The sequence below is a fragment of the Desmodus rotundus genome, chromosome 1 (genome assembly GCF_022682495.2).
Source record: "Desmodus rotundus isolate HL8 chromosome 1, HLdesRot8A.1, whole genome shotgun sequence".
NCBI lineage: Eukaryota > Metazoa > Chordata > Mammalia > Chiroptera > Phyllostomidae > Desmodus > Desmodus rotundus.
In genome coordinates, this window is record NC_071387.1 from 210374697 (window position 1) to 210386728 (window position 12032).

At 54.3% G+C, this 12032-nt stretch overlaps 1 protein-coding gene across 1 annotated transcript; it reads left to right on the forward strand.

The window, feature by feature from the left end:
• The first annotated feature begins 3955 nt into the window (after positions 1 to 3955).
• LOC112315273 (granzyme A) lies at positions 3956 to 10283 on the forward strand. Its single transcript, XM_053918352.1, is given in 6 exon segments — positions 3956 to 4067; positions 4182 to 4320; positions 5805 to 5911; positions 5914 to 5945; positions 8809 to 9081; positions 10131 to 10283. Coding segments are annotated over 6 exon segments (816 nt in total).
• The last annotated feature ends 1749 nt before the right edge of the window (positions 10284 to 12032 follow it).

Sequence of the window (12032 nt, forward strand, 5' to 3'; positions counted from 1 at the left end):
ATTTCAAAAACGTATATGGAACCAAAAAGACCCCACGTAGCCTCAGCAATCTTGAGAAAGCAGAACAAAGTTGGAGGATCACAACACCTGATATCCAACTGTACCGCAAGGCCACTGCAATCCAAACAGCCTGGTAAGGGCATCAGAGCAGACACAGAGATCAACGGAACAGAAAGGGAGCCCCAAAATAAACCCAAGTCTCTACGGTCAATTAGTATTTGACAGCGGGGCACGAGCATGCAATGGGGTAAAAATAGCCTCTTCAACAAACAGTGTTGGGAAAACTGCACAGCCACAGGCAAAAAATGGAACTGGACCACCGACTTACATCGCATACCAGAATGAATTCAAAGTGGATAAAAGATTTAAATATAAGCCTGACACCATAAAAGTCCTGCAGGGGTATGCAACCCGGGGCCCACCGGCCTCATGAGGCCCAGGACAGCTGTGAATGCGGCCCAACACAAAATCGTAAATCTACTTAAAACCTTTTTTTTGCTCATCGGTTTTTGTTAGTGTTTGTGTATTTAGTGTGTGGCCCAAGACAACTCTTCTCCTTCCAGTATGGCCCAGCGACACCAAAAGGTCGGACAGCCCTGTGAGGAAAACATAGGCGGTAAAATTTCAGATATCCCAAGTAGCAATATTTTTGCCAATACATCTCCTAGGGCAAGGGGAATAAAGGGGAAAAAAAACAAACAGGACTACATCAAATTAAAAATCTTCTGCACAGCTAAAGAAACATCATCAAAATGAAAAGGGAACAGACAATATGGGAGAACGTATTTGCTTATTTCCAACAGTTTTTAATGTTACCTTTTGTCTCTGCTGAAATAGTCAGGTTGACTCACTAAGATGAAAATCCACCCTCTGTGTCTGCAGCAGAAAACATGGAAGCGTTAACTGCATCTGGGGGCTCTCAAATGCAGGGTGGATCGATAGGGCAAAACCTTCCGGTGAAAAAACTGACAAAGCCATTAAACCGGGGCCATGTCGATGAGCTGTTCACGGGACCTCCCGGCCATAGGCACACACGGAACAGTCGCAGCCCTCGGATAAGGCTTTTCGTTCTCGGCTGCAGAACATATCTGTGAGCGTGTTTCCACCGGCCGGGGTCTGTGAGGCAGCGATGACATCAGTGCAGGATCACCCAGGGGACCCCTGCAGATGTCAACACACAATGAAACTCCCAATGCGCACAGCAGTCCACCAAGTGTTTTATGTGCCACTGCTCACTTAATCTTCTGCAGCCTGTTTTCCACATGGGGGCCAAGCACACAGGCAAAGCCGCCAGCTAGAAAGTAGCAGGGCTGGGGTTTGAACCCAGAGCCTGTACCCTTCACCACACGCCATGATATCATACAGCCCAACAGTGCCTCCCGGGCTGGGGTCCTCAAAGCAGGGTCCTGAGCTCCTCAAGGCCAAGGATAGGCATCAGGACGTCTGGGACCCTCCCAAACTACATGCAAGTATTTACATGCACATGTGTGTCTATACTGGTGTGTTTGAGAAACTGATATTTCAGAAACAAAAGAAGTAAAGTGACACTACTTTAGAAAAACAGCGATTCACACTGGAAAGAATAAGGTTCTCAGACAATGTGGAACCGGGTGAGAAGGCGGCTTTGTTCGTTACTAGCTGTGTGGACTCAGGCGAGTCCAACGCCCCACGTAAATGCCACGTTTCTGTCTGTGCGTGGGAATCAGAACACCCCGCCCCTGCACTGCGGCAGGCAGCAGAGCCGACGTCTGGAACGAGCCAGTGGCTGGCAAGTCCTAGGTGCTTTCGTGATTATTGTTACTGCAGTTGTTGTCTTTGATTTTAATGTAACTTACTAAACTATCGTTCCAAATGATAATCACACCGTGGAATATGGTGAGATTGTTAGGGCCAATAAGGCGGGGTCCACCCTGAGACAGAGGCAACGCTGTCCGCTGTAGGACGTGAACAGACTGGGAACTGGGTCAGGGCAATGGATTCCTCCCACTCTGCTCCCACGGGTGACGCTGGGTAAGTCTTGAGCTCCGGGGTGGCTGTGAGCCTTTAGAAAAGAGATGCCGTTGTCTGATGCTTCCCACCTCCCTGAGACTGGAAGGAGGTGGATACTGTGTTTCAGGTGCTGTGAATTCTTAGGGAAGACAAGTAAGTATTGCTTAAATTCCAGACACTGTTACCCAGAGAATCTGCGTTTTTATTATGGAAAATTAGAGAAGCTGGAAAAACACTTAACCTTGAACAATCAAAAGAATAATAGCAAGTCACGTTGGGGCCTTTTTAAAAAATCACTTTGCTAACAGTTCTTTTTTTAAGGACTGGCTCCAAAGTGTCAGGTCTGACTCCAAAGGCATTTAAACGTGACACCCTCAAAGTTCATTTTAACACTCCTCGGTGGGCCACCTCCGTCAGGGCACCCCACCTACCGAATCTCGGGTTTCTTTCCATCTCCTTCAGAAATAAACAAACAGAATGCCCGCTCCGCGGACACGCTCCAGCCGCCCCACTAGGAGCTTGTTCTCGGGTCTCTGAATCCCTTCGGCTCCTCAATTCCACTCCCTCAGGGCGCTCAGCTCTCGTCCAGCCCTGCGATCGTGGGTGTGTTTGTCCCCAGCTCTGCTCGATCTCTCTTTCTACACCAAGTTCTTTGAGGGTAACAACTGTGTTGTATTCATCTTTGCATGGATCTGCCAGCCCTCACTCGAAAATAACTGCACGGCGACTTCACAGGGAACACAGGAAAGAATGTGTCGATCGCTCAGGCCCGGCCATGATGCCAGCCTGGACTTTGAAGCACAAGCCAAAGGCCACTTCATGAGTTTGCTGTTTGTCTTTCCCTACTGGGGGTGTTACTCACCACTTATTGTTTAGTTACAACGCATGTTTTATAGCCCCACCCCTCTTACTCAGCCCATCTTGCTGTGTAATTAATACCAAGAGGAAAAGATAAAAATGCACTGAAGTCGTTAAAACCCTGCAGCCTCAGCGTGTATGAGCTGAAGTGAGCTGGGCTGGGGGGGCTCCCGGAGCAAAGCAGTGCGTTTCGTGTCTCTGCAGAGCACGCAGGCCCTCGTGGGAAAGTCCCGACTCCTCCAGCCACTCTAAGCCCCGATGCCCAGGAGTCGCCGCCTCGCACATACGTGATGGGTCAGGGCGCAGAGGGGCACAGGCAGGATGGCGTGGCAACCGCACAGCACTCGAGGCAGGACCCTCAACAACAGGGAGAAGGGACTCGTGTCCCATGAGCCTCTGGGCCCAGTCAGAGCCCCGGATGTGCCCCACTGCCCCCCAAGGGCACTTTCCAGGTGTCGAGATCAAAGGTGCCTTTAGCTACACAGGTGCACGGTTCACTAATGAGGGACTTTCCGACTTTGACAGTCCAAGCCAGCTCTCAGCACCCCGGCCTCCGAGTCGGGGGGTGGAGGAGAGTCCCCATGCAAACCAAGGAGCAGGGAAGTTCAGTGTGGGGACCAGAGCCTAGTCTGGGTGCCCTGCCAGGATGCAGTAGCCCCTGCCCCGCACCCCAATCCAGCCTTCCGCCTTTGATTCCCCCGCCCTGGCTGTGCACACCGCTCAGCAAGCAACCAGCCAGATATGCCTCTGCTGGTAACGCCGCACAGCAGGGAGCATTGCTGCAGGCCAAGAATTGCTCCCCACCAGGGCCCCCCAGAACTGCCTCACAGCCACCTGGGAGCGTATCTACAGGCAGGGTCCAAACCAGGGTCTGTGGGGCGGGCCCGGGACACTGCACTGTAAGCAAGGACCCGGAGTGACTGTTACGACACAGAAGTTAGAGAACCAGTGTGCAAAGAAGAAGCATTTCTACGTAGTTATCGTTTTCACCCGAACAATTTCAAAAAAAGAAAATCAGTTTAAACATTTAAAAAATAATAAAGGCCTAACTTAAGAGGAATGTGTGCTTCTACCAAAGCTTCCCCCAAGACCGAGTCCTGAGCTCATCATGAGAAAACAGCAGCAACTGGTGCAAGTCCGGGACGTGTTACAGAGGAGATGCTGCCCCGGAGCCCGAGGCCGCAGGCAGAAGTGCTTGGCCTCCCCTCCCTGCCCCAGCGGTGCTTGGCACTCAGGCGACACCCAGTGCTCCCACCCGACTGGCTCAGAGCTCAGAATGCAGCACGGCTGGGTAAGGGAGCCTTCGCTCTAGGTGGTTCTCTCAGTTTTCCCAGAACCCTGTGCGAGCATCATAGGAGGAAAGGAAGTACCACCTCACTCCAGAGGCTACATGGCTCTCATCAAAGGGTCGGAACTCTGTGCCAGGGCTCTGATCAAAGGGAACTGGGTGCTGACGGCCACTCGCTGCCCCCTGTAAGTAACTCTGGGCTCCTCTGGTTCTCCAGGCAAGGGGGGGGGGGCGGAGTATGGCTCTGATGTCTCAAGCTGGGGGTGGGGGGGATGGAGGAGGCATCGGGCACGCACCCTGAACGTTCTGCTCTATAATCACGTATCTACAAGCGAAGGCCAGGTCCTGTAGCATGCGGTTGAAATGCATGACCCTTTCTCAAGTCGTTTTAAAATATATTGTCACCATAAATAACCAAATTTTAACACTTTGAAAAACAGGAAAGGTGACAAAGAGCGCTCACCACCTTATCCACCCCACACAATCGCTGTTAATACTGTGCTACATATCACTGCAGGCTTTTTCGTGATCACACTTCACACAGCCGAGCAAACGGCATCCCCACTGGTCACCAGTGACTGACTTAATAGCATGGAATTAATGTCACCCCATGTGCGACAGAGCAGATTGAACCGTGGGAAATTATTGATATTTGACTGTTTGACTTTTAAAAGCAGCGTTTTTCCGTGGTCCAAGCTAATGCTTTCCCTGATTGTGATTGGCTGGTCAGATACTGTTCAGCACATGGATGTGCCGCAGTTTCCTTAACGAACGTGTGTTGTTGCCAACCGGTGCCTGCAGCTCCCTGTTCACTCCGGCATAAACTGCATGAATAAAAGAAGGGGCTTTGAAACTAGCTTCTCACGAACAAGGCGCGCAGAGATTCGCATGACTTGCTGCAGAAAGTGAGAATTTACCAAGTGGGAACTTCAGCACAAGGCACACTCAAAATAAAGCTATAGCCGTCGGCCCAGGCTAGTTAAGAGGCTCTCTTGGGGCAAAGTCAGCCACAAGGTCAAGACAGGCGGGCGCCGGCCTCCGCAGGCTGGCCGTTTGCAGGTCGCTCCGCAGGCCCGCCCAGCCCTGCCCGGTTGGCCCACTCCTGGCTGTGGGTGTGCACCCCGGCACCTGCGTGGGGTCGTTTAGCTTCCGCTTTATTTTCCTATAAAGTCAAGATTCATTCCTCCCTGTTAAAAGTTTGACTCGTGGACCCAACCTCATCTCTGAAGACAAAGCAAGGTTCTTGTTTCCCAGAAGCACAACAAAGCAAACCTGCTGCTACTTCCCGAGGCCTTGGGTCCGGCCTCCTCCGCCAGGTGTGCGGGCCTCAGACAGAAGCCAGCGGGACGCCGGCCCCCAGCCCTCCAGGCCTCTGCGCCCGGCGCTCTTGCCTGGGCCAAAGGCCCGGGACTCCCTTCCTGCAGCCTCCGCCTTAAGAAGATGTGGTAAAGCTGAAGCAATCTGTGACAGCCCGCTTCCTGGGTGTTGTAGGTGAAGGTCATTAAGACACCAGAAGAAAAGAGCCCCACGAATTTCCCCTGCCTTGCCGCACTTGAATGTCAATAAAGCAGCCATTGGAAAGGACAAATGGGAACACATTCGGTTCACGCTTAAGTTCAAGTTCGTTCATTCTCTCGTGTAAATGGTTTCCTGTCCTTGTGTTGTGCAGGAAGGGCAGACCTCAGGTTACCCTTGGGGCCCACTCCATAGCCCATAAAGGGAAATATGTCCAAACATTTCCCATTAGGAAGGCAATTCCCTACCCATGCTTTGATCCGGTGTCTTTGAAGGGGATCTTCAGCTCCTTCAGGTAAATACGCTTTTTTCCCAATAACTCTTGAAATAGCAAAATTTTGAAATTTGGTTCGTCTAACCTAAAAATGATCTGTATGCCTTTGGCCTTGAGCCAAGGCAGGCTAACGCCGGGGTGTGGGGTGACGCACACGGCCAAAACCTGGTACCAGTGCAGCAGGTGTCTCCTCAAGTGGCAAGCCTGCATCCAGCCACTGTGTGGGTCACTGGAATTTGCTCAGCAAGGGAGACTGCAGCCATGGGGAACCCTGGGTGAGTCAGGATCAGAGGGGGCTCATCGTCGTAGGGCCTGGGCTCCGCTCCGGCGATTTGAGGACAGCTTCAAGGAAGCAGGAGTTTTCTCTGAGCTGGGGGTTGTCAGGAGGTTGAGTGACTCTACAATTGGGCATCTCAATGAATCTCACTCGTCTGGGAGGTGGAAAGAATGGAGAAGGCTAGGCCCTGGCTGGGTGGCTCAGTTGGTTGGAGTGCGGTCCTGATGCACCAAGGTTGTGGGTTCGAGCCCTGGTCAAGGCACATACAGGAACCCACCCATGAATGCATCGATAAGTGGAGCAACAAAGCGGTGTTTCTAGCTCTCTAAATCAGTTTAAAAAAAAAAAAAAAGAATGGAGAAGGCTAAATCTGGGATGGGTGATAGGCATTCAGTCATTTTTGTGCTGTGCACCACGAGCTCGCGGTCACCAACCCTCACCCACGTGACGACCAAATGACCTGGGTTTTGCCCGCTTCCTGAGGGCCACCTTGTCTGATGCAGGAAAAACTGTGGCCCAGCTGCGCGTGCATAGAGCTAGTGCCAGCCTGCTTTCCCCTTCCTCCGAAGGTAAGTGGGAAGCCACCCCTGCCCCAAAGGCGCACACAGTCTGGTGGGAGCAAGCAGTGAAGCAACAGCTCTGACCTAAGGGTACTGTCCTCCTCAGGGACAGAGACAGCTAGGACGGGTGTCAGGGGAGCTCCCTAGAGAGCACTCGGGGATCAGCGGGAGAAAAGGGCACACAGCCTTCCTATGGGAAGGGCAGCCGGTGTCTGGAGCTTTCTGGAAGGTGCATTGGGAGGACGAGGGCAGAGGAGGGAGCTGGGAGACTTGAGAAAGAGGGGACCCAGGACAGAGGACCTGGGGGCCAGCGTTGCAAACCATGCCAAGGAGCGGGAACTCGGTGGGGAAGGCGAGGCGGGTGTTCTAGGCAGGGCAGTGACTTGATCGGACTTGTTTTCAGAAAGACTTCCTGGCTGCTGAGTGGAAAGTGGAACGGAGAAGGCAGGACTGGACAGCAGAGGGTGAACAGGGGTTCGCCCCAGGCCAGAGCGGGCCGAGGAACCTCCCCCCAGGGGTTAAGAGGAAGCTCAGGGGATCCACACCCCCAAAATCAGGAGCAAAGACAGGGCTCTAGAATTTGCATACTCCTGGGAACCGCCCCCCCATACTTACTTCCTGACCCCCACACTTATGTCCTGACACCCCCTACCCCATACTCTAATCCCATCTAGGGTCCTGTGCAGCAAAAGGAACTCCCTCCCCTGCCCCTGAGACCCGCTCCCCTGCTGGGGTTGCTCCCCATCACTCTGCTCCAGGGTACCTGAGATCGCTTCATCCCTTGGTCTGCCTCCCTGGAGGGAATGTAAGCTCCACCCAAGAGGTGTTTTTGCCTTTTCACTTCTGTGTCCACCTCCTGGGAGAGTGCTGGTACCTGGAAGGGCCTTGGTCCCTATTCCCCGAATAACTTTGCATCAGGGACAGGACGGGTGGTCAAGAGCAGGAGAGAGATTCTGGACCCAGGCTTCAGGCAGCGAGTCAGTCCTCCTTCAGGATTTGAAAGTCTGGCTTCTGCAGGGGCAGGAGAGTCTGTGAAGCGAGTCAGGAAGCCCCGCCTCCGGGGGACACGGTGCGGCAGCCAAGGTGCTGGGGAGCCCTGAGGAGGGGCCACAGGGCTCCACTGAGGCCCGCCTTCCTGATGGAACCCACACCCCTCTCGTCGCTGCTGCTTGCTGCCCACCAGAGAGCTTAACAGGGATGCTCCTTACAAACCTGTGTCCCCGACTGCAGCTCAGACCCCTTCATGGAGACCCGATGTCCCTTTGGGGGTTTCCTTCCTCCTGGCGCCCCCAACCAGATTTCAAGCATGGGGGCCATGAGAAAGCATGGAGGCAGGGCAGGGGAGGGGCAAACTGCCCAGGGCCTTGAAGTTCCATGGCCAGACTTTCACCTGTGGCCCTTTCTCCTTCTAAAGGTTAGCAGGGCAGGGGGCGGGGAGCCTGGGCGCACAGCAGCTGGAGGGGGTCACCGCGGAAGGGGGCACAGTCCAGTGTCTGGAACGGGGGGTGAACGCGACTTGGTGCGCCAGTGCACATGGCCACTCTGTCCTGTGTTCTCAGAAGGTCCTTCTGCAGCTCAAACTGTGCAGGGAGGAGGGAAGAAAGAACTAGAATTGTCTCCCCCTGGGGCCTAATCCGGCGCACTCACACTGCCCCCTCGCCATGCCTTGCCTGTGGGGAAGAGGCAGGACGGAGGAGGGTGCTGGTGTGCACCTGCTCCAAGCAGACAGGTCACTTCACACACCTGAGGCCACCTGCGTGGAATGGCCGGGCCCGCCCCCCAGCTGCAGCTGCCAGGAACCGCCCCGGGAGGGTCCACCCCTGACGGGTCAGCTGCACTGAGTTCACAGGGATGAGCTCAGCCAAACCACCTGTTAAGGTGCGCTGGGCTTTTAAAACATCAGTGATTGGCAGTCAGGCTGGCTGCAACCTGTGGCCGCCCTGTCCCTCGTGTGAAAACATGCTCACGGGCAACTTACACATTCCCCTCAGAGCCACGTCCTGGCGTCCCTTCCCATTGCCCTGGCCTGAAACCACCTCTCTTTTAGCTGGAAGGCAAAGCAACTAAAACCAAAGCTGTAAAAATACTCAAGCTGCCCAGGACTGGGAAAGATGTCGAACTCCACACCGCGTGTCGTGTGGCAGGGTGGGGACGCACCAGAGGACACTCCCGCGAAGGGTCGAGTCACTTGAGAGAAGCCAATGTCACTGTGATCGAACGGAGAATATGCCACGACACGGCACACTATGACTTCTCGCCAGTCGTGGGTCGAGGCGTGATTGGTGCTGGTGGGAGAACAGGCGAGAATGACTCGTGTGAGGTAAGTAAGTTACAAACACCAACCCTTTCTGGCTCTAGGGACCGAGGCCAACAGAGACGTGAGGACAGGGGGACAGCTGTCACTGCTTTCTATGCACAAGGCCCGGAAGAGCCACTGCCCAACACGTCCCACTGTGCACTCTTTGTCCCGGGTGAAGCCTTCCTCTGGGGGAGCATCCTCTCCTTCTTGGTGGTCATTTCCAGGTCTCCGTTTCACCACCCCCCTTGGGTGCTGCCCAGACTTCTCAGAAACAATCGTGACAGCTGGCGGGGCTGCACCTAGTTCTGTCCTGCGTGCCCCTTAGTCCCCAGATAAGCCCACGAGATAGGCCCCGTGGTTGCCAATGCTGTTTGACGGGTGAGCAAATGAAGGCATAGAGAGCTATTTAACTCCCCGAGTGAAGGGGCTGTCAGTGGGGCGACCCTGCATTCGGACTGACGTCACCCGCCTCCCGGCTCTGCACTGTTCAGCCTCTCGAAGTGCCAAGAACGGGTGTGACCAGGGTTGGACCACACTTGACTCCTGATGTCCAAGTGCTTGGCAAGGTCAGGGAGAAAATGAGGGGCGCCGATGAATCTCGGAAAACTACCCCTAAACGTTGTTTGAGATACCACAAGTACTGCGTGGTCCGGTGTCCCCCATCAGAGCGAGGACTAATTGAGGTCCCATCCCAAGCCTTCCAGTGGCCCTGACATTCAGTGTTGTCCCCTAACGCCCACTGACCAAGAATAGAGAAAGAGAGGGGTTGGCTGAAAGAGACAATCATTTCTCGCTGCTACCGGCTTCCTCCACTAGTCTGTCTCTGCCCCGCTGTTGAGAATGAGTTTGCACCTCTTCTCCAGGGTGGTCTTTTTCAAAGGAAAATGATTGGAAAAGACCCACAAATCTGTGTCAATCAGTGCTGAGGGCGGGCAAATAATCAAAGAGCTATGAGAGTGGCCTTTAAATGAGGAGAGAGAAGGAATGTGTGTGTGAACAAGCGAACGAATGAAAAGATGAGCAAGTCCCTTGGGGAAGCACTACGTTTAAAATGTGACTTTCCGTTCCAGGGCGACTCCGGGAGTCCTCTGATACGTGAGGGCGTTTTCAGGGGTGTCACTTCCTTTGGGAAGTGCGGCGACTCTCGGAAGCCTGGCATCTACATTCTTCTGACCAAAAAGTACCTGAACTGGATCAGGAAGGCCATCGAGGGGGCCATCTGACCTCCCTGCTTCGAAGCGGGGACGGAGGTGGCCCACGACGGTGTCGAGCGAAGCGGTTTTACCTGGACCCGTCTGAAGCCCCTCGCGGCTCTCCTGACCCTGGGGGCGAAGGACCGCCCATCCGAAACCCTGGAGAAACGACTTCCTGAGCCTCACCCTTCACCATCGGCTAATACCGCGTGTCCTGTGTTCTCCACCTACCGCGAGGCGTGTCCCTGGAGAAGAAGTTCCCCAGTTCCTGACCCTTTGCTCTATTCAGAACTGTCACTTGTGAGTTTGTCCTTAAAAAGGAAGCATATTAAGGAAAAGTTAGAATGTTCTTTATTTTTCAAATGAAGTTTTAAAATATCCGTGGCCTTTGAAGTCTAGAGTCTGATATTCTATTCAGTGTGGGAATAAGGAAAAGGGTGAAGGGGAGGTGCCGCTTCTTACTATGTACTTCCATATGTTTGCATTTTTTACAAAATGTTAACTTGGAAAGGCAGTGAGAAAGACCGGGGTGTGCTTCAGATATTGGGAAATTTTCCTCTTTGAAGACGGAGGTGGTTCGCAGCACTGTCTCACGTGCCGTGTTAGTTATGAGCAGGCGGAAGTGTCCTGGACCCAAGGCCTCTGTCCGGCCAGGACCGAGGTCTGTGTCGTGCCTCAGCTAGTCCGGTTGAATACGCAAGCACTAAGCTTAATACACTGTCACTCCTAACAAACTGTGACGCCTGGGAAGAAAATGGCTTCTCTGCCACCTACCATCTGTGTCTCGTCTTTCTGTCCTGCTGCTTCTCCAAAGAGCTGACTTCTAATAAAACTCATTCTCTAGTACTCCTGACCGAAGTATCCACTTTAATTCCTCAAACATTTCTCGAGGCCCCGCCCCGCCCCGTAAACGCCAAGACACGACCCCCGCCCTCTGAGGGCTTGCAGAGCCGTGGGCGGCAAGCAGACACCCACAAACCAGAGGACATTGGCATCCGTTCTGCTGGGTGGAGAGGGTGAGGGGGAAGGCAAGTGTCGGCACACATGGCCAGCGGCCATCCTGGTTAGCTGGAGGGGTGGGGGACAGCAGCCCGAGGGGAGACACTGGCCTGAGAGTCAGACACCAGCTCCACCCCTGCGAGGCGTAAGACCTCGAGCAGAGAGTCAGTCCATGCCTCCATTTTCACATCTGTAATGGGACATCACATCTAATCCAAAAGGGCCTAAAAAGAGCTGCGCCCAGAATTTGAAGGTCAGGGTCGTCCTTCACCCCCTAGGACAGATATCCTCCAAAAACAGGCAGTGACGAGTGCTGGCGAGGATGTGGAGACAGGGGAACCCCCACACTCCCTGCTGGCGGGGAGGGGAAGTGGCTCAAACGGGGGAAGAGGCAGCCCGGCAGCTCCTGGAAGGGGTGGACAGGGTGTCAGCACAGCGTCGGGCAGCTGCCCCCTTAGGTGCGGGCCCCAGAGACAGGAACACAGTGTGCAGGCTGGGGCCCGCGCATCCGTGTCCACGGCGGCACTCTCTGTGGAAGCCAGCACGCGCATGGAAACAACCCAGTCTGTCCGCTGACCACTCCTTAAAGGGGGCTGGCGTGTCCATTTGGTGGAAGGCTGCTGGCCGGAGGGGAAATGCGGTGTGACCAGGCGGTCCCGGCCGTTCACAGGTGGGCTTGTGCACACTGCTGAGCAAAGGTGCACACGGAAAGGCCACCTGCTGCAGGACTCCGCGTACGGGAAGTGTCCAGAGCTGGCAAATCCTTGGACAGAAAGAGGG